The 20,432-nt window shown below is 44.3% G+C and overlaps 1 protein-coding gene across 4 annotated transcripts in view; it reads right to left on the bottom strand.

Annotated features, from left to right (window-relative positions):
- TRIM44 (tripartite motif containing 44) overlaps positions 1–20,432 on the bottom strand; it is a 105,397-nt gene that overhangs the window by 9,295 nt on the left and 75,670 nt on the right. Inside the window, exons 5-6 of one of the 4 annotated variants that reach the window (XR_012159393.1) lie at positions 15,511–15,641; positions 2,418–2,504 (exon numbers count right to left, since the gene is read on the bottom strand). Coding sequence is in view for 1 of the 4 variants with exons in the window: in XM_073347982.2 (XP_073204083.1) it covers positions 2,417–2,504 (88 nt within the window). In the remaining 3 variants the exon portion in view is untranslated. Of the gene's footprint in view, positions 1–2,380; positions 2,505–13,492; positions 14,417–15,510; positions 15,642–20,432 lie in introns of those variants that run through there. The other 3 variants (XR_012159394.2, XR_012159392.2, XM_073347982.2) reach the window with 3 other exon arrangements.

Below are 20,432 nucleotides of genomic sequence, written 5' to 3'. Positions count from 1 at the left end.
CTGTTACGATTGTAGACAAACCTACCAATGGAGACAGTTTTTTATTATGTGGACACCTGCTCTCTAGGAGCTGGGCTGAGGCTGAAACATTTTTTCCATTAGCCATATAGTAGTCACTGGATGATAACCACTATTAGTCTTTACTGATCTGGGCTGAATTTGAACCAGGGACCTTGAAGTAAATCCCATTATCAACCCCCTGAGCCATCAGTCCCTTTATGGAGGGCACTAGGTAGTCTGACTAGTTTACTTTGCTCATTCCCCTGTTTGACATTAACATCTGAAGACAGGGACTGTGGCTCTCTATAGAGCCACATAATCCTATTTCCCCCTTCCCCTGACTGTCTATCATAGTATTCCCAGCCCATCACAAGCCAAAAGAGCTTGGGACCTGATCACTGATCTTCCCCACGGGGGGATGGGCAGAAAATTGGAGATTTTGTCCAGCTCAGACTTTGAGCTCATTGCGTGCAGTAACACCGTGAAAAACTAAATGAAACTAAATGACTCCACTGCTCTCAATCTTTTTTACTGGTTTAAAGGAAGATGCATCCAGTCCACTAAGAAGCAAGGGGCCTACAAGATACATAGATTTTAACACTGGATTTCCCCTTTAGTCCCTTGGGTAATAATGTTTCTGGGGAGCAATTTGTGCAGCCTTAAATTTTCTTCTCAACTTGAAACGGTGCAGTAAGAATCCAAATGTTACATACATATGAACAAGAATGATACCTGCAATGACACCTGCTACGGTGAGTTACAAGGGCAATCAATCCTCATGCTTCAGAGCACAAATTAGTGGTCAGGAAAAAATTGCCCTTCCCCACAACCCTTGGAATGTTACCGCAGAATGAGGCAAATTTCCTTTTTATTAGTAATAGGTGGTATCCCTCATTAGCTTTGATAACATTTATTCATATGCTATGAGTAATTATGATTATTTTCCATTATTAATAGCCACTGTTGAACAAGGGGAGCGGAGAAGTTATGTCATTTTCTGAAGCATCTGGAACTACCTGCTGTCGGGAGAGGGGACTAGGTGGATATTTGGTCTGATCTAGTGAGTCATTTCTTTTCTTTCCTTTCCTTAGTTTACATGCCATCACTCTTGTAGTCCACATCTTTCAAACTACACTGATGGGAGCAGAGTTCCTCTGGAGCTCCCACAAGTGGCGCTCTGCTCTTCAGATGGGTTCCTGTTGAACAAAACATGAGGTTCCTTTTGCATCTGAGCAGGTGGAGTGTGTTGCAGCAGCCCAGACCCTACCTGAGCACAAGGACGGTATTTTCATTTCACTTAAATTAATTGTTAGTGGTTTTGCCCCTGCACAGAAAGGAGCTTAGTGAGAAAGTCAAAACAAATCTCAGCCAAATGGGAGGGTGGGGAAACTAGCCCCATAAATTAAGGCAAGCAAGTGTATCCTAGGAACAAGAAAGATCTCATGAAGACAGGGCAAGCCATGTCATGCATAGAAAGCAAATCGTCAGTGTCGGTCCCCCTTCGTGCCATTCCAAGCAAATCTCTATGTGAAGTATTTGTGAGCAAGCTGGAAACAGTGAGACCCTAGAAAAATAATTACGAAATAAACTCTACTCTTTGGTGGTATCTGTCCCAAAGGGAACAAAGTGTCTTTTGTGAAAGACTCCCACCAGAAGCCTTGCAGAGTTTGAACTGCATCCCTGGACTCCACTGGTATGAAACCTAAAGCAAGATCTTATTGTTCCCCTTTGCTTTTACTACTGAACATGGGCTGAAAATCCAAATAGATTAAAGAAAATATGACTAATCAACCACATCTGGGCTGCCCTTTTCCCAGCACATGAATCAACTTTACTATAACTTAAGAAAAATCTATTAGCATTACCAAGAGATGGAATATAAAATGGGGGCAAGGTGAGTAAACATGGTGAACAGATGATCCCCAGACTAGCATCGGACCAATGACATGTTTGCCATATTGGGCTCGAGACTTTTTTCACCCAGCACATACTGGCTAAAGCTGAGATTTTCAAAGGGCTCCTAGGGAAATTAGGCCACCCAAATCCCATTGAAATTCAATGGGATTTGAGTGCCTAGATAACATAGCGCCTTAGACGGAGATTTTCAAAGACCGTACCTTCTTCTGAAGAAGGCAACATGGGCCAGTCACACTGCTTAATGTATCCCTAGAAGGTGCTCAGATACATGGTGAGGGGTGCAATGTAAAAACCAAAATAAATTAGCTTGTCCTTCTATTCATAGCAGGCGGGCCTTATCCCTGCTCAGTCAGTTCCCTGACATCACTTGGGTGTGGGAGGTCACTGGAGGAGCATGCTCCTTCCTACCTTTACCTGTGTTGTAAATTTAAGAGGTAGCAGTTGATGAGGAAATGAAAAATACCTGTAATGTCTCCACTGCAGCCAAACCCGTCTTGTCTCAGCAGGGCCCGTTAGCCGACGATGGGTCCTTGTCATCATATCGCCCGTTTCCTTGGGAAGAAGAGGCAGGAGGGAAAGGATCAGCTCTGTAATCAAATAAAACAGAGATGGGAAAAGAGCTGAGAGCCCACGCAAACAATACACCAATGAATTATTCCCCCTGTGTGACAGATGACCTGCAAAGAAGCCTTCCTCTGGACACAGGGCTGCACCTTGTAACAGGTGTACAAGCTATACACCTGCAAGCTGCATCCACAGGGCTTGATTCTCCTCACACTTACCCCAGTGTAAAATCAGGAGTAACATCACTGAAATCAAAGAAAGGCTGGTGTAACATCGGTGCAATATTAGATTCAAGGCTCATTGTCTTGCATACTCTTGGGAATACAGGTTAGCCAGGTGGTAGCACTAGGTTATCAAATGCCACAGAACCGCCATTTAAAAAAATCATAGGAGAAAATTATATAGAGCATGGAATGACAAATCAGGGCTCAATTTCTGTTCAATTAAAAACAAAAAGGGAGAGGGGGTGCATCCCTATTTTGCTTGCAACAATGCAGCTGGGTTTCTTGAAAAGCTTGGCTGTAGTGCAAAGTCACATAGTCCTGAGGGCCAGGCAGGTGTTTTGATTTATATAGTCTGGCACCCTCTTTTATTAGAAAGTGGGTGGAATTTATAAGATACACTTTCAACCATTCTTCTTAAATACACACTTCCCGAACCACCTCTCCCTGTTAAGTAACTGTTTCCCTCCCAACTCTCACCCCCCTTCTCAGGGCAGGGATATTGAAAAGCAACTCTCTCCAAAGCAGTTTCCCTCCATGAGAATCTTTAATAAAAATGCAGCAGATTGTAAATCATTGAGATAGGGGGCCTGGGCAACAGGAAATTGAGAGAGAGAAAAATACAAAAATCTAAACATGCTGCCAAGACAGCAATCTCTGAAGGAAAATGGTGCTAACATTATTTCCCCCAGTAGTTGAAAGTCACTCGGCAAACTTGAGTTAAGTTCACACCTCATTGCGTGGGCAATGAAATTCTCTAACAGCGCCCCTTACCCCACAAAATCAGCTTAAATATTAGAAGGCCCGCAATTAAAGTCAGAGAGCTGGCAGCTGCCCTCCAATGATTAATGGGTTCACACATCTCCTGATGCTCTGGCTCGACTGTGCACCATGCAATATTGGAGAATTTCACAACCTCACCACCCCCTTTGCTTTCACAGATGCTCAGCCTGGCTTTCCAGTCACTTCTCACTAATGCTGGTAAAATGAAAGCTCAGTTTGTCTGTCTAGGGTCTCTATGCACTGATAACGATCTCTCTCACAGGTAAATGTCCTTAGGAATTGTACTTTGAGTGGTGCACCATAAATGTCTATTACTCTTCTAAACTAATATAAAAACCAAACACAGTAATGAGCAGATTAGACGGAGCTGCCTGCTGACACAAATAGGCAGGAAGAATAGTATCGGCACAGTGGGGGTGAGGGAAATCTTATTTCACTATGAAATCAGCAACACACGACCCAGAAACTAGCATGCACACACCAACCAAGAATTCTGGCTAAATCTATTAATCTCTGTGTACGGCTGAACTAATCTGTCTTCTGCATAAGACATCTGCTCTTGTGGCAATGTGTTGAACTCTGCATCCAGCTGTAAGCAGCCTTCAAGACACATGTATATCTCCCCACTTAGGAAACTCAGGGCTGGTCTATACTAGAAACTTGCAACGGCATAGCTATGTCTCTCAGGCATGTGAAAAATCTACACCCAAGAGATAATAGCTACACTGACATAATCCACAGCATAAACAGCATTAGGTTGCTGGAAGAATTCTTCCATTGACCTAGCTACCACCTCTTGGGAAGGTGGATTACCTATGCCAAAGAGAGAAGTCCTCTTGTTGGCACAGGTCATGTCTACACTGAAGTGCTACAGTAGCACAGCTTTCAGAATAGCAGCCGTGTTAGTCTGTATTCGCAAAAAGAAAAGGAGGACTTGTGGCACCTTAGAGACTAACAAACTAGCACAGCTGTAATTTTTAATTGTAGACATGCCCTCAGGAAAAGGAAAATAGGAACTAGTAGAGGCACGGCAGGCAACAGCAGGGGACATATCTCCAGCTAATCAGGGAGGACAGCACTCGCTTACACCCTTCCCCTTCCATTACATGAGTACTGGCTGCAAAGGGAGCCAATGAGGAATCTTAAAACCAATTCCTAATCCATGCTGAAGAATTCATTTGTTTCTTTTGGTCCTTCTTTTTGTGCTACTGAAAGGTGCTAGAAAGACAGCCCTGAAGACTGAAGCTTTATTTATTCACAGAGCAGGTGGAAGCATAGGCAACAGCAGTGTAAACTTTCCCCCACAATGGGCCCTGCCAGCACGCCTCAACCCTGAGCAGCAGGGAACGTTGCTAGGGAATGAGTAGAGTGAATGTCAGTGTCCATGGTCTACCTGGTCCTTGGTCTCTGCTGATATGGCCAGCAAAGATCAACTAGTGCCATATGTAGTAATGGCTTGTGATATGGTTACTTGTCCGTTGGGACTTGGACTGAGACTGCAGAAAATCATTTCACACAGGTTCAGCAAATAAGCCATCAGATGATCACAACTTTCAGTCATTACCAACCCAGACGAGAAACTGAAATTCTTCAGAGCACACCCCAGAGCACAACACACTAATCAGGGGTTCTGCAAAAAACATTTCCCCAGGGAGAGCAGTTCACCCATTCTGCCTCTGGGGTATCCTTGCTGTCAAGTTGTCCTCAGCACACACGAAAGCTCATCTGATTGGCTCATGTGCCAAAGTCTTGAAAGAGCATTCTTCTTTGTGAGGGGACAAAAGAATGGAGTCCTATTGGCTCATCTTGATTTGCTGAAATCTGTGCTAATAATTAGATATTGACTGCAAGTGAACGTGTATCTGTAAAAGAAGAGAAGCCTGGAAGATAATGATAATACCTTTGCAATTCTGTTGGGCCTTTCATCAGAGGATCTCAACAGACATTAACAAAACCTCACAACAGCCCTATGAGAAAGGCAAGTATCACCATGCTCATTTCAGATAGGAGAAATGAAGCAATGTGAGATTAACAGATTTACCAAAGGTCACAGAACAGGTCAGGGGCAGAGTTTGGAATGGAATCCAGCAAGCTAGACTCCCAATCCCTTGTTCTGGCCATTAGTCCACACTCTCTCATTAAGCTAAAAATTAGCAATTGCTTAAAACCAAGAGACTTCTCAGACCACTCTAAGTGAGCATATGCTATACTGCACTAGCATTGTGTGTAAGCAATTGAAGGTCATGCAGGAATCTACACAGTGCATATAAAACCTCTACTGTGTAAGTGTGTGTACACAGCTGTGTGCAAATTGGTTTCTCTGTTTCCGTGCAACAGGTCATTGCCTCCAACAAAGTGCTCGTTGTACCCTATCATGTTTATGAACTGTACACGTTTGTGTATATATATATATAGGATGGCAATTGCTTGTCCACACACCAGCAGTCTGTACTGCTGCAGAAGCAGGTGTATATAGTGCAGAATAAATCCCTGATTAGAAAACTCACTTTCAGAGTCATACTGTATTTTAAGCAAGCGTTACACGGGTGAGGCCCCTCCCTGATTCTGAGATGATGCTCTTGTTTAGGTTACATTTTTTTGTTTGTTTTAATACTGAGCTTAATATTGTTGGTCATATTTTTAAATGGTTGGCGTAGTTCTCCTGAGCAGCCTGGCCAGAAATGCAGGTGCTTTACTCATAAAAATACTGCATGCTTCACTGTGCAAACAAGCAGCACCAAGGTAACCAACTAAAGAGGGGTGACAGGCTGTCTTCAGTAAATACTTGAGGCTTATCCTGAGAAGTTATGCTAAGCAGTAGCAGAATGGCTCTCTAAAACAGTGGGAATCTCAGGAAGTCATTTCCATTTTGTGAGGCACCCTGAAAGTGTCCCCAGTGTATTCATCTTCCACACAGACTATTTTGCAGCCTATCCATCATTTAAAGGAGATGGGGCGGCGGGATGGTGGGGGAGAACAATCTCCCAGTTTATGCAAGACATCAATAGAGTGATGGCCTCCAGAGAGGCACAGCTGCAGACAACTGCTGGGACAAATGGAGAGGTGGGGAAAAGAACAGTCTGCAACCAAAGGGTGGGACAGTTTCTGAAAAGAGTTGGATGGGCCGGGGAAGGGAAAAAAGGGGCAACCTCAGCAATTAATGGAACTTTTCTTTCAAGGGTTTGCAGGTTGGAAGGAGGAGGGTCCTGGAGTACACGATGCCCTCAGTTAAAGGTGGTTGGGGAAAATCCCCGCACTTTCTTAGTGTCCTGTGAAGTCTGAACGGATGGCCCAACCCCCAAAAGGAGGTGATGGAAGACAGCTCATAACCAGTGATCTCATAAAACTGGCCCCATTAAAGTGTCATATTCAACCATGTGCCCCCCCCAAAATCTACCTGACCTGTTCTATCTGCCTCTGATTAGACCTGGCTGACATTTAGTTAATCTCTTTAATTCCATCAGAGATGTCCCTCTCCTGGGGTGGGTGTTCTTGCAGCTGGAGAGAATAGGAGTTACCTCTTCTCCCTAGCTGGCAGGGCGCTCAGTCCCCAGAGGAAGGGAATGCGCCTCATACTACACCACAGTGATCCCTTCTAGCCAATTTGGAGACAAGCTTCAAACATGGATAATAGAAATGGGGGAGATCTACTTGCTGAAACTAATTCAACCCATTGCCTGTGGAGGATTGCTCTATATTTTTCTTTTCTACTTTTAGGAAGGAGCCAGATCATCCCTATTTTAGGATGGTGTTTGGCATGATATTAAGCTGGGAGGGGAAGTTAGTAAATAGAAGGGGGCAGTATGAACATTTGGAGAGCAGAGGACCTTTTCTTGGGGAGGGGGAAAACAAACCAACAGGCTGGTCAGCCCTATAGAAAAAACAAGTTATCCCACGAAGGTTCAGGCGGCCCAGGTTTCGGTTTGTGTTTTAAATAATCAGGAACACTTTCAGTGCAATCCTGCTGGAGGCAGCAAAAACACAGATGTTTCAGAAGTAGACAGAGAATGTTTCATACAATGGATCCACACTCCAGGGCTCTCAAAAACATTTTACACCATTATACACAACCGGGAGAGCACTCGGAATGATAACACGTGCCAGTCATGAGTATATCACCGGGAAGAACATCTTAGGGGACAAGCCAAGAAAGATCAGACTCCTCAGCTTGCAGAATGGTCTCCCCCTTTGCCAGAGAGTTTCACACTTGTTTGGCAAAATTAAAATTCCGGGATCAGCGAAGACAACATCATCAGGCACTTAATCTCTTCTGTACTCTTTGTTAATAGAATGGTCACTAAATGTCAGTGGAAAAAAAAAATTCCACATCACTAGTTTCTTCTCACTGGGAAGGCAAGTGTTGTATTAAGTCTCAGGCATTATATATTTTCGTTATGCAAATATATATAATATCTACACACATTTCCTGGAAACAAATGGTCACCTAGAATGAAAGTAAAAAGCAGAAATGGGAATTTTCAGTGCTTTCCCCACCTATTTGTATTTATTAGTGTACACTTCTGGGCCCCAAACAGAGATCAGGGCCCCACTGTGCTAGAGAATGCCACTGCCCTGAAGAGCTTACAATTTAAACAGACAAAGAGAAGAAGTGAGCGTGGGGAAGGGGAAACAGAGGGAAAGTAAATTGCCTGAGATCACTGGCAGATCTGGGAACAGAATCCAGGTCGTCTAACTCCCAATCCACTGCTCTAGCCACTGGAATACACTGCCTCTCCTAATTCTTTGCCTTTTTATTTCTAGATATTTTGAACTACAAATTCTCATAAGCGATCTCACAGGCCGGAGAGTTTTCCCCATTGGAGGGAAAGACTCTGAGTGGCTGGCAGTAAGGTGCCAGGTTTTGTTTTCTTAAAATTCATTTGCCCCTAACAGGCAGAGTTACACAGCCCAGACAGGAGATAGGATACGTGTCTACTCAAACTCACTGGTTATCTGGCCAAACCTGCATTTTATTTTATTTTATTTTTTCCCTTTCGATACAGAAAGATGCCAGCTCAATATAAAAGCACACATATACACAACACTGCAGCAAGAGACTAAGATAAAACAGAAAAATTACACTCCAGTCTCTTGGAGTATTAGTTATAACATCACTATTTATTATTAAGGTGCTGGTGGAGTAGGACACACACGTGTAACTATTCTCACCAGACTGTCTGCTCAAATAAGACCTTGAAGTGTCAGACGAGAAAAGTCTGTTCTTGGCTTATAAATAGATCTCATCTCTTTTCTCCCTGCTCTTCCCCTCCAGCCCTTTAAAGCATAGGACCAAACACAAACTCCTTTCACACTTTTGATTCATTCCTGAGAATGCAGATTAGAAGAAGCAGGAAGCAAGGGAGACCTTGGAATACTTTTCACTGCCTGAGGTTTTCCCTTGGAGATCAAGAGAGCAAACATGCAAGATCCTCTGACACAGATGGATGGCTGAGATCTATCTTTCTAAAAGCTGCAGTAACACAACCCTATATGAAGAAAAGGAGTACTTGTGGCACCTTAGAGACTAACCAATTTATTTGAGCATAAGCTTTCGTGAGCTACAGCTCACTTATAAAAAGCCTCACCAATTTGCATAGGTGACTACAGACCCAAACCCTTGGATCTGAGAACAATGAAAAAGCATTCAGTTTTCTTACAAGAAGACTTTTAATAGAAATAGAAGTAAATAGAAGTAAAGAAATCACCTCTGTAAAATCAGGATGGTAGATACCTTACAGGGTAATTAGATTCAAAACATAGAGAACCCCTCTGGGCAAAACCTTAAGTTACAAAAAAGATACACAGACAGAAATAGTTATTCTATTCAGCACAATTCTTTTCTCAGCCATTTAAAGAAATCATAATTAACACGTACCTAGCTAGATTACTTACTAAAAGTTCTAAGACTCCATTCCTGGTCTATCCCCGGCAAAGCAGCATAAAGTGAGCTGTAGCTCACAAAAGCTTATGCTCAAATAAATTGGTTAGTCTCTAAGGTGCCACAAGTACTCCTTTTCTTTTTGCGAATACAGACTAACACGGCTGTTATTCTACAACCCTACATGACATGCAAGTGCCATTTCACCATCCCCCACAGTAAGACATCCTCCACAACAACAGCGCAGCACGTTGTTGGGCTGAGACCTCTCAGGGATTCATGGGATCATGAAAAGTGCTGAGATCGACCACCTTCGGGAGTGAAGTCCTCGATTCATTCACTGAACAGGTACAGCAGCAGTGCAAGCTACCCCCAGCAGTGCCTGTGCTCTCCCACTAGCATGTCCTCGGTCTTATTTTAAGCGGGAACCCCTCTACGGCCCACAGGAGAAGTCAGTCTGCATTCTGTCTTTTGCCTCTCTGCTAAGACTGAGAGTGTGCGGGCTAGTTGTGATGCAGATGAGCTTCCTACTAAGAACAAAAGAAAGACCACTGACTCATTTCATATAGATCACCAGAAAGATGGTCAACACTGATCCTACAATCTCCCTTTGATAAAGGGGGATACAGGCTGCAAGATAAACTCCTTATTTTGACTTGCCACTGCTTTTTGCAACCAAACCTCTTGTTCCCCACCATGTTGGTCCCTTTAGTTGATAAAGTCCAATGCAGCTTGAATCCTGGAGAGATCTTCTCTTTCCCTTGCTTGGTCTATACTAGACTAATGTTTTTTTAAATATCCCACTGCTGCAGTGGTGCGAGCTCTAGTGTAGACAAGGCCTTGAGAGTTGCCAACATTGTCTAGACCTGCTTGGAGCAAGACTGGACATTTAAAAGTAGCAGCAGCTGGTCTACACTAGTACTCTTACTGTTGACACCACCTATGTCGCTGCACCAGAGGGAAATTTAGGTCTAAAAAGCCAGTGTAGACAGCATCTCTGCATGATAACACTATATTTGAGATCAGATGGGACCCCTGCGCTAACAGTTCATAAATCTGTACATCCAGGAAACAGGTATTCTCAGTAGGATCTAAACACTGGCTTGTGCTTCTGCTCCTGGTCCAAAGCAGCCAAAGTCTACTGACAATCTCCTCTCTTAGGATACTGGGAAAAATAAATGGTTTTTGTTTGTTTTATAATTAAGGAGATTTTATAAATTAATGAAGCAGAAAATGGTTTCCCAGTTCCAAGAGCATGTTACCTATCTGCAGACATCACTATGTTTTTAAAGGAAGCAAGTTATTGTTAACGATATTTCACAGCACCAAAACAGCTACATAAAAAGTAAATTATGCATGAACTCTAATGGATTTACGTGGGAGATTTCAGCCTCATGCATGTCTTGGAATTTTCTGATGGAATTTACAGGCCTCCTTCCAATGGATGCTGTGCTCAGAATGTACCCAAGTGGCATTTTTAACATAACAAGGTGGAGCAATGAGAACTCTGCTAATGCAGTAAATGACAAGAGATAATCAGTTACTAATGGATGGACCAGATCATTCTGCTTAGAGAAGAGGAAAAAGATTACTAGGCTTTGAAAAAAAAAAAAAAAAATCAAGCTACTTAAAAGGAAAAACTAAAGCCACCCATATAGGAAACTATTTTTAGCCCTTCTGCGGTTTCTAATGCAACTTGGTGATAAAAGCTAGTAAACTGAATTTATACCTTTCAAAAGGAAAAAAGCTGTATATTTGGTTTTTTTAAGAGGCAGTTAAGCATGGTGATTTTTCTTTTTTAATAATCTAATAAACTAGTTTTAATTTTTGCAGCTTCATTAGTACATTTCTGGCATTGCTGGGTTACCTAGTACCTTTAATAGTTCTTAATAACCAAGACCTAAATCTTTAAGCTTGTGTTACCTAAAACTATTGTCCTACTCTTTCCAGTGCCAAAGGCTGAAGAGAAAGAGAAGAGAAAGACTGCAAGACCTCTATGCCCTGGTCTACACTAGGAGTTGAGGTCAAATTTAGCAGCGTTAAATCGATTTGACCCTGCACCCGTCCACACGACGAAGCCCTTTTTTTTTTTTTGGACTTAAAGGGCTCTTAAAATTGATTTCCTTACTCCACCCCCAACAAGGGGATTAGCGCTGAAATCAGCCTTGCTGGGTCGAATTTGAGGTACTGTGGATGCAATTAGACGGTATTGGCCTCCGGGAGCTATCCCAGAGTGCTCCATTGTGACCGATCTGGACAGCGCTCTCAACGCAGATGCACTGGCCAGGTAGACAGGAAAAGGCCTGCGAACTTTTGAATTTCAATTTCCAGTTTGGCCAGCGTGGCAAGCTGCAGGTGAGTGCAGAGCTCATCAGCAGAGGCGACCATGATGGAGTCCCAGAATTGCAAAAGAGCTCCAGCATGGACCGAACAGGAGGTACGGGATCTGATTGCTGTATGGGGAGAGGAATCCGTGCTATCAGAACTCCGTTCCAGTTTTCGAAATGCCAAAACCTTTGTCAAAATCTCCCAGGGCATGAAGGACAGAGGCCATAACAGGGACCCGAAGTAGTGCCGTGTGAAACTTAAGAAGCTGAGGCAAGCCTACCAGAAAACCAGAGAGGCAAACAGCCACTCCGGGTCAGAGCCCCAAACATGCCGCTTCTATGATGAGCTGCATGCCATTTTAGGGGATTCAGCCACCACTACCCCAGCCATATTGTTTGACTCCTTCAATGGAGATGGAGGCAACACAGAAGCAGGTTTTGGGGATGAGGAAGATGATGATGATGAGGTTGTAGATAGCTCACAGCAAGCAAGCGGAGAAACAGGTTTTCCCGACATCCAGGAACTGTTTCTCACCCTGGACCTGTAGCCAGTACCCCCCGAACCCATCCAAGGCTGCCTCCCGGACCCACCAGGCAGAGAAGGGACCTCTGGTGAGTGTACCTTCTAAAATAGTATACATGGTTTAGAAGCAAGCATGTTTAATGATTAATTTGCCCTGGCATTTGCGGCTCTCCTGGATGTATTCCCAAAGCCTTTGCAAAAGGTTTCTGGGGAGGGCAGCCTTATTCTGTCCACCATGGTAGGACACTTTACCACTCCAGGCCAGTAGCACGTACTCGGGAATCATTGTAGAACAAAGCACTACAGTGTATGTTTGCTGGCATTCAAACAACATCCGTTCTCTATCTCTCTGTGTCATCCTCAGGAGAGTGATATCATTTATGGTCACCTGGTTGAAATAGGGTGCTTTTCTTAAGGGGACATTCAGAGGTACCCGTTCCTGCTGGGCTGTTTGCCTGTGGCTGAACAGAAATGTTCCCTGCTGTTAGCCATGGGGAGGGGGGAGGAATGAGGGGCTAGCCATGTGGTGGGGGGAGGCAAAATGCGACCTTGGAACGAAAACACATGTGCTATGTATGTAATGTTAACAGCAAGGTTAACCATGAAAGAGTGTACCCACTGTTCTATAAAATGTGTCTTTTTAAATATCACTGTCCCTTTTTTTCCCCTCCACCAGCTGCATGTGTTTCAAGGATCACAGGATCTTCTCCTTCCCAGAGGCTAGTGAAGATTCGAAGGCAAAAAAACGCACTCGTGATTAAATGTTCTCTGAGCTCATGCTGTCCTCCCACACAGACGAATGTGCGAACGCAGACAATGTCAGAGTGCAGGAAAGCACAAAATGACCAGGAGGAGAGGTGGCGGGCTGAAGAGAGTAGGTGGCGGGCTGAAGAGGGGCCAAAGCTGAAAGGTGGAGGCAGCGTGATGAGAGGAGGCAGGATACAATGCTGAGGCTGCTGGAGGATCAAACTAATATGCTCCAGCGTATGGTTGAGCTGCAGGAAAGGCAGCTGGAGCACAGACCGCCACTACAGCCCCTGTGTAACCAACCGCCCTCCTCCCCAAGTTCCATAGCCTTCACACCCAGACGCCCAAGAACGTGGTGGGGGGGCCTCTGGCCACCCAGCCACTCCACCCCAGAGGATTGCCCAAGTAACAGAAGGCTGGCATTCAATAAGTTTTAAAGTTTTAAACTTTTGAAGTGCTGTGTGGCCTTGTCCTTCCCTCCTCCACCACCCCTCCTGGTGCTTCTCTCCTCCACCACCCCTCCCGGGCTACCTTGGCAGTTATCCCCCTATTTGTGTGATGAATTAATAAAGAATGCATGAATGTGAAGCAACAATGACTTTATTGCCTCTGCAAGCAGTGATCGAAGGGAAGAGGGGAGGGTGGTTAGCTTTCAGGGAAGTAGAGTGAGCCAAGGGGCGGTGATGTTGGTGAAATGTCCCTTGTGATCCACCAGTGCTTGCAGCACTATTGAAAAGTACCCCTTGTGGTTTATGTACTCGCTGGCTTGGTGCTCCGGTGTCAAGACAGGGATATGGGTTCCGTCTATGGCCCACCACAGTTAAAGAATCCCATTGCAGCAAAGCCATCCACTATGACCTGCACATTTCCCAGGATCATTACCCTTGATATCAGCAGATCTTTGATTGCGTGGGCTACTTGCATCAGAGCAGCCCACACAGTAGATTTGCCCACTCCAAATTGATTCCCGACTGACCGGTAGCTATCTGGCTTTGCAAGCTTCCACAGGGCTATTGCCACTCGCTTCTCAACTGTGAGGGCTGCTCTCATCTTGATATTCATGCACTTCAGGGCAGGGGAAAGCAAGTCACAAAGTTCCATGAAAGTGCCCTTACGCATGCGAAAGTTTCGCAGCCACTGGGAATCATCCCAGACCTGCAACACTATGCGGTCTCACCAGTCTGTGCTTGTTTCCCGAGCCCAGAATCGGCGTTCCACCACATGAGCCTGCCCCATTAGCACCATGATGCCCACGTTGCCAGGGCCCGTGCTTTGAGAGAAGTCTGTGTCCATGTCCTCATCACTCTCGTCACCGCGCTGATGTCGCCTACTCGCCCGGTTTCACTTTGCCAGGTTCTGGTGCTGCATATACTGCTGGATAATGCGCGTGGTGTTTAATGTGCTCCTAATTGCCAAAGTGATCTGAGCGGGCTCCATGCTTGCCGTGGTATGGCATCTGCACAGAAAAAAGGCGCGGAACGATTGTCTGCCGTTGCTCTGATGGAGGGAGGGGCGACTGACAACATGGCTTACAGGGTTGGCTTACAGGGAATTAAAATCAACAAAGGGGGTGGCTTTACATCAAGGAGAAACAAAAACTGTCACACAGAATGGCCCCCTCAAGGACTGAACTCAAAACCTGGGTTTAGGAGGCCAATGCTCAACCCACTGAGCTATCCGTCCCTCTAGTATTTCAGGTAGGACTTCACGGAGGGGGGAGCAAATGAATACAAAACAAATTTGGTCTATTTCTTGTTTTGATCCACTCCATCTATCTTTTAGATCTTTGGCTGGCAGCAGATGGTGCAGAAGGACTGCAAGCCATCCACATGTCCTGGCTGCTCAGTAGAAGATGGTGCAATAGGACTGCTAGCCATCCACATCTCCTGCCTGCTCACCATAAGATGGTATAATAGGACTGCCTGCAGGACTAGAGAATGACCTGGTCGAGTCACTCCTAATTTAGTCCCTGCACCCATATCTGCCCAGGTGCTCCTGACCGACCTTACCGAGGCGGCCAGGAGCACCTCGGACATGATGAGGATGGTTTTCAGGCCTATTGTACCGTCTGCTGCCACAAGGCAATGGGTTGCTGCTGCTGTGTAGCAATGCAGTACCGCGTCTGCCAGCACCCAGGAGACATACAGTGACAGTGAGCTGAGTGGGCTCCATGCTTGCTGTGGTATGGCGTCTGCACAGGTAACTCAGGAAAAAAGGCGTGAAACGATTGTCTGCCGTTGCTTTCACAGAGGGAGGGAGGGAGGGCCTGATGACATGTACCCAGAACCATCTGCGACAATGCTTTTTGCCCCATCAGGCATTGGGATCTCAACCCAGAATTCCAATGGGCAGCGGAGACTGCGGGAACTGTGGGATAGCTACCCACAGTGCAACACTCCAGAAGTCGATGCTAGCCTTGGTACTGTGGAAGCACTCCGCCGAGTTAAAGTGCTTAGAGCATTTTGTGTGGGGACACAATCGTTTTTATATAGTCGATTTCTGAAAAAACAACTACTATAAATTCAACCTAATTTCGCAGTGTAGACATACCCTATGGACACTCATGCTTTCTTTCCTCTTTCTCCTCAGACACAATGATCCAAGCCTCAGAAATTAATTTTGCCTTCACTGGTATGATATTTCTTGTGTTGATGATGTCAGTCAGCTATCTATTAAGAACACTGAAAGAAAATAATGCAGTAGACTGGTTATTAAGCAATCTTAGGCATGATAGCTCTGAGAACTAGATCGGGGACACGGTAAGAATGCTGTTCTATTATGTAGTATAGACAGGACTCAGCTTTTAAACCTTCTATTTGAACTCTGCAAACGCCATGGTCATCTCAGTGTGGGGACAGTTAACATTCTGATAGCAATACAGAGCATTGCTGTTGTAATGGGGTCTCCTCACACTGCTAAAGGTGTAGTGCAGACATTGCTAGAGCAACAAAATGGTCTCGGATGAAATCCCAGCTTTACTGAAGTCAACAGGAGTTTTGCCATTTACTTCAGTAGAGCCAAGATTTCACCCCAACTGTTATGCCAAGGGAAACTATTTCTTGGGTTGAGGATGGGACAGCATAGAATAAAGCTGTGGCTGAACAAGTCTGCTAACCACTGTCCAGTTATTGCCATTCACTGCTCTGGGCTTGCAGAGAAAAAAGAGCTTTTTAAAATTTCATCTGCTTTTCTCACTCTACTCCCAGATTTTCCTTTGTTTTTATCATTGAAAGAAACAATATAGAGCTGGCTTTACTGGTTAGAGGGGTACTAGAATCCTTTCCCTGCCAATAGGCATCAAGTACAGTTTTCAAAAGCATCCAAATACCAATGTAACAAATGGCTCCTTCCCCCTCTCCTACTTGTATATTTCAACATATTCCCTTAGGGATCTGGGAATCTTCACATCACAGCGTAGATTACAGATCTTAAGGAAAATAATATGTCATCCACACCAAGTACACTCTTTCAATACTTACACAACTCTCTTACAAGAAATGTTGGCATTTCACAACCAGGGAAAGCACGCATTCATCACTCAGGACTATGTACTTGTCAGGCTACAACGCAGTGGCATTTTTAGCTACCAATGTGTGAAGAAAAGCATCTGCAAAGTTTAATTGTAAAATGTGCATTTTCCCCGCCTCTCAAGCGTCAAACTCAAAACTGTCAAATGGATTTGTAAGGAAGCTTTCCCCAAACCAAACTGACTTCTAAACTGAGCTGAAGCATGACAAGCTTTACCTCAAACTGAAGATGGGGAGGAGTGTCCAAGAGACTGAAAATAGGGATCAAGGATGGAAAGGCCACCACCACCTAAACTTCATTGTTGTTATCTAGGAGAACCAAACATTTAAGCTAGATTAATGTTCACAGTTCCACTAGCTGCACCCTCTCTCCACATATATCTCCAGCACCGATGCCTGCCTCTCAGGACAGTGCATCATTTCACTGTACTGTAGATGTCAAACTAGTTTGAATTCAACCTTGCTCCCTAACAAAATTGACCTGCAAGAGCCAGCTGACAGGCAGTCATTTCATTGCCTCATGAAAGATGGCCCTATTCTGTGCCATTCATGTCCAATTTCTCACAAAAAGTAAAATGTGCTTCTCTAAATTCTGTGTTCAACATTTTGAAATGCTGTATCAGGGAGAACAAAGCCTGGAGGAAGAAAGAATGATTATCGCAAAGAATGCTGATATCTCTATACATGTCCAGCAATTTAAGGGAAGGATATAAGACGTAGCCAATTAGCCAGATACTGGAATTTATGTGGTTTTTGGGAACCTGGTGATTCCCAGCATATAAATGCGACTGAACTGTGTTTCTGAACCTTGCTTCAACAGATAGATTTCCACAGTGGTAGAGGTTAGAGTGTAAGACCTTAGCCTCACAGTGTTAGCCAGAGCCAGGTCAAACACCATTCTTCCCAGAAAGGGGCAAAAGTTGAAGGAATAATTCATAATGGATAATCACAAAGTCCTCATTTTCTGCTCTTAAAACTAAAGGGGTTTTTCTTGAATTTGTTGTTGAATCCTGTTTGCCAAATAATTTGCGAAAATATTATCCGTTCCTCAGGAAAGTTCCCATGCCATATAATAAGAAGAGAGGAGTAGACAGGATGACTCCCATCTCCCAATTAACACAGGGGATCGTGAGCCTTTGACTCACCCTCAGTTATCTCCTTCCCCCATAAAATCCGAACTCTGGATAGCTGTGAAACCTCATGATGTGAGCCACATCAAAAAGACAATATACCACAGAAAGAGGGGTGAGGGAGTGAAAACAAGATTAGCAATTATTACACAAAGCTAGGTGAACTCCTCAAAGATTGCCATCCATCCTAAGCTAGAGAAGCACCTGACTGTCCCTGCACAAATGTCTCCTCAGGACCTCCAACAGATCCACTTATTCAGAAGGGCTGAGATCTTCCACTTGTCAGACGTTCTTTTGTTCATGGCTTATCAAAAGATACGTCCAATATGAAGGTTGTAAGAAATCCAATACAGTTACCATCTCAGGTTAGAATATACTTGCACATTCATTTCACTGGGGAAATAGGGCAAATGCCCTGCTTACTCTAAACCTCACCCCACCTCAGGATCCCAGAGTGCAGTATAAAAAGTGGATCAAATTGCTCTCTCAGATACACCAATAAAATGAGCTCCTGACCTATACTGGTATAACTGAGTACAATTAGGGACTGCTTCATCCAGTCCTGATCTGCAGTCACCTCTGGAAAGAAATATAGCAGCTATTAAACTAGAGACAAAGGTAGATTCCCCCTCTTATCTTTAGGCCTTCTAACCTATTTCAGTTTTCACACTACTGAACCACTTTCAGGAGGTTGATTTGTCTTGCAGACCCCAGCTTTTACCTCACTTAAAAACCACTTGCTTACAAAATCTGACATAATGCAAAAGTGGCACAGCACATTATTACTGAAAAATCACAGAAGAAGTAAAGCTGAACATATGACAGTCTGACCTGCACTAATTACTCAGTTCTCTCCACCTCGCCAAGTACGCACTCAGTGGCTATTTTCCCAGTACTGCACATGCTCACATAAACCCAAGCAGTGCCTCAAAGGTATGTAGCATATTTTGGCTATGTCTTGCTCATTAAATCATTAAGTGTGTGTGAGACTGCATGTATGCCCATGACATCGGGGCTAGGATAAAGAACAACCTCCAGCCCTCTTCCTAATCTCCCAGTAAGTAAAAGAGAATTCACACTGGCACTGCAGCCCCAAGACCCCCATTTCAAGGCATATCTGAAGCATAGGCGGACCTTTGCTGGAATCAGCTCCCCCTACAGAAAGCCCTGGTCCAGGGGGTGTTCTCTGGCAGGCCCATGCTTTGGCAATTTTGCACCCTGCAAGGGGCCATAGGGGTCATTGCTACAGTGCCACGAGTTAGGACAGCTCTCACAGCTGCACTACTCTGCGCTGTACCAGCCCCTTCACCCTTGAATAGAAGAGGTGCTAGCTGCTTCTTCTCTGCCCTTACACAGGGATGAATCGGGCTCATTATCTTGCACTTCTACAAAAGCAAAGGGTTCTTTTTGCAGGTCACAATGAGAGGCAAACCACAAGGTCACTTCTGGCAACAAGCAAGGGTGACAAATTGAACTCACACTAGGGAATCTCTTTCTAGTTTCAGGCAGCCATTAAAACACACTTAAGAAAATCATGAAGGTAGGCTGGGGGAATGATCTAGACACAAATGAAAGACAGTCCTCCACTCTCCCTTTTAATAAAAGAGAGCCTTCTTCCTTGACTCTTCACTAATGAGAGCAATGCTACTCTCAAGAGAGAAAAAAAGACAGGTCATTGAGCCATCTGGAAGGATTTCAGAACTTGAGTACTTTACATCTGGGACCATAAATAAAAATGGATTTTCCATTTCTGGATCATGCAATCAAACTACATGAACAGCTACCGTTGCATGCAAAAACGGAACAATGAATCGGATTTAATAGCCAACTATTTACTTCACATTTTTAATAATGATTGGTCAAGACTGAATTGTGGGTGCAAACATTAGGAGTTAGGTGACTAAATACCAGTGTGTGCCTGCAAGTCATGGAGGAAAAACAACTTTCTACCATCAGTGAACTGAAAATGCAATAAAAATAGGGCCACAATCAATTGCGGGCACACAACTGACCCAGAGTAGCTCAGGCCCACTTCCTGTAACTCAAGTGTCAATACATGGAATTTCTAGTGCAGTTGTCAGCATGGCATACTATAGCAGAGAGCCATTTAGCACAGCTAGTAGGATTCAGCTATACCACTTGAGAGAAAAATACCCACTCCAGAGACAGAGACAGCAACAGTCAAGTTTCTCACCTGGTTGCTTAGAAACATGAGCCTGCTGTTATACTGGCTAAATCCTAATGTTTACTCAAGCAAAAAATTCCTGTTGACTTCAATGGGATTTTTTCCCCAACTACGTACTAAGTAAGGACTTCAGGAATTGCTCTTCAGTTATTCTGCACTTAGATCTTAGCTCTAATTCCCCAAAGCCTTTTGTAATTAATACTGTTCTGTTATCTAAGGCCACGTCTACAGTACAGAGCTTACAGCGGCAGAGAGCTGCTCTGCTGTAAGATCTCAGATGTAGCCGCTCTATGCTGATGGGAGAGCGCTCTCTCAACGACGTAATTAAGCCACCCACAACGATCGGCGGGAGCTATGTTGGCGGCTACATCAGCGTTTCTGTCGGCGTAGCTTATGTTGCTCAAGGGGTGTTTCTTTCACACCCCGGAGAGATGCAAGTTATACCGAAAAAAGTGCTAGTGTAGATCTAGCCTAAGGCTGCAATTTTTAAAGCCGCCTGGGGATTCGAACATTCATTTCCCACTATTTCCATAGGAATTAGGTATCCAAATCCCTTAGACCTAAACATCTTTTCCCACATCCTCTTAACCACAAAATAGCTAGCCTTTCTTAATATACCTAGCTACTGAA

This window comes from Lepidochelys kempii, chromosome 6, assembly GCF_965140285.1.
Source record: "Lepidochelys kempii isolate rLepKem1 chromosome 6, rLepKem1.hap1, whole genome shotgun sequence".
NCBI lineage: Eukaryota > Metazoa > Chordata > Testudines > Cheloniidae > Lepidochelys > Lepidochelys kempii.
Note: the sequence above shows the minus strand (reverse complement) of the source record. Positions and strands in the feature narration are given on the sequence as shown.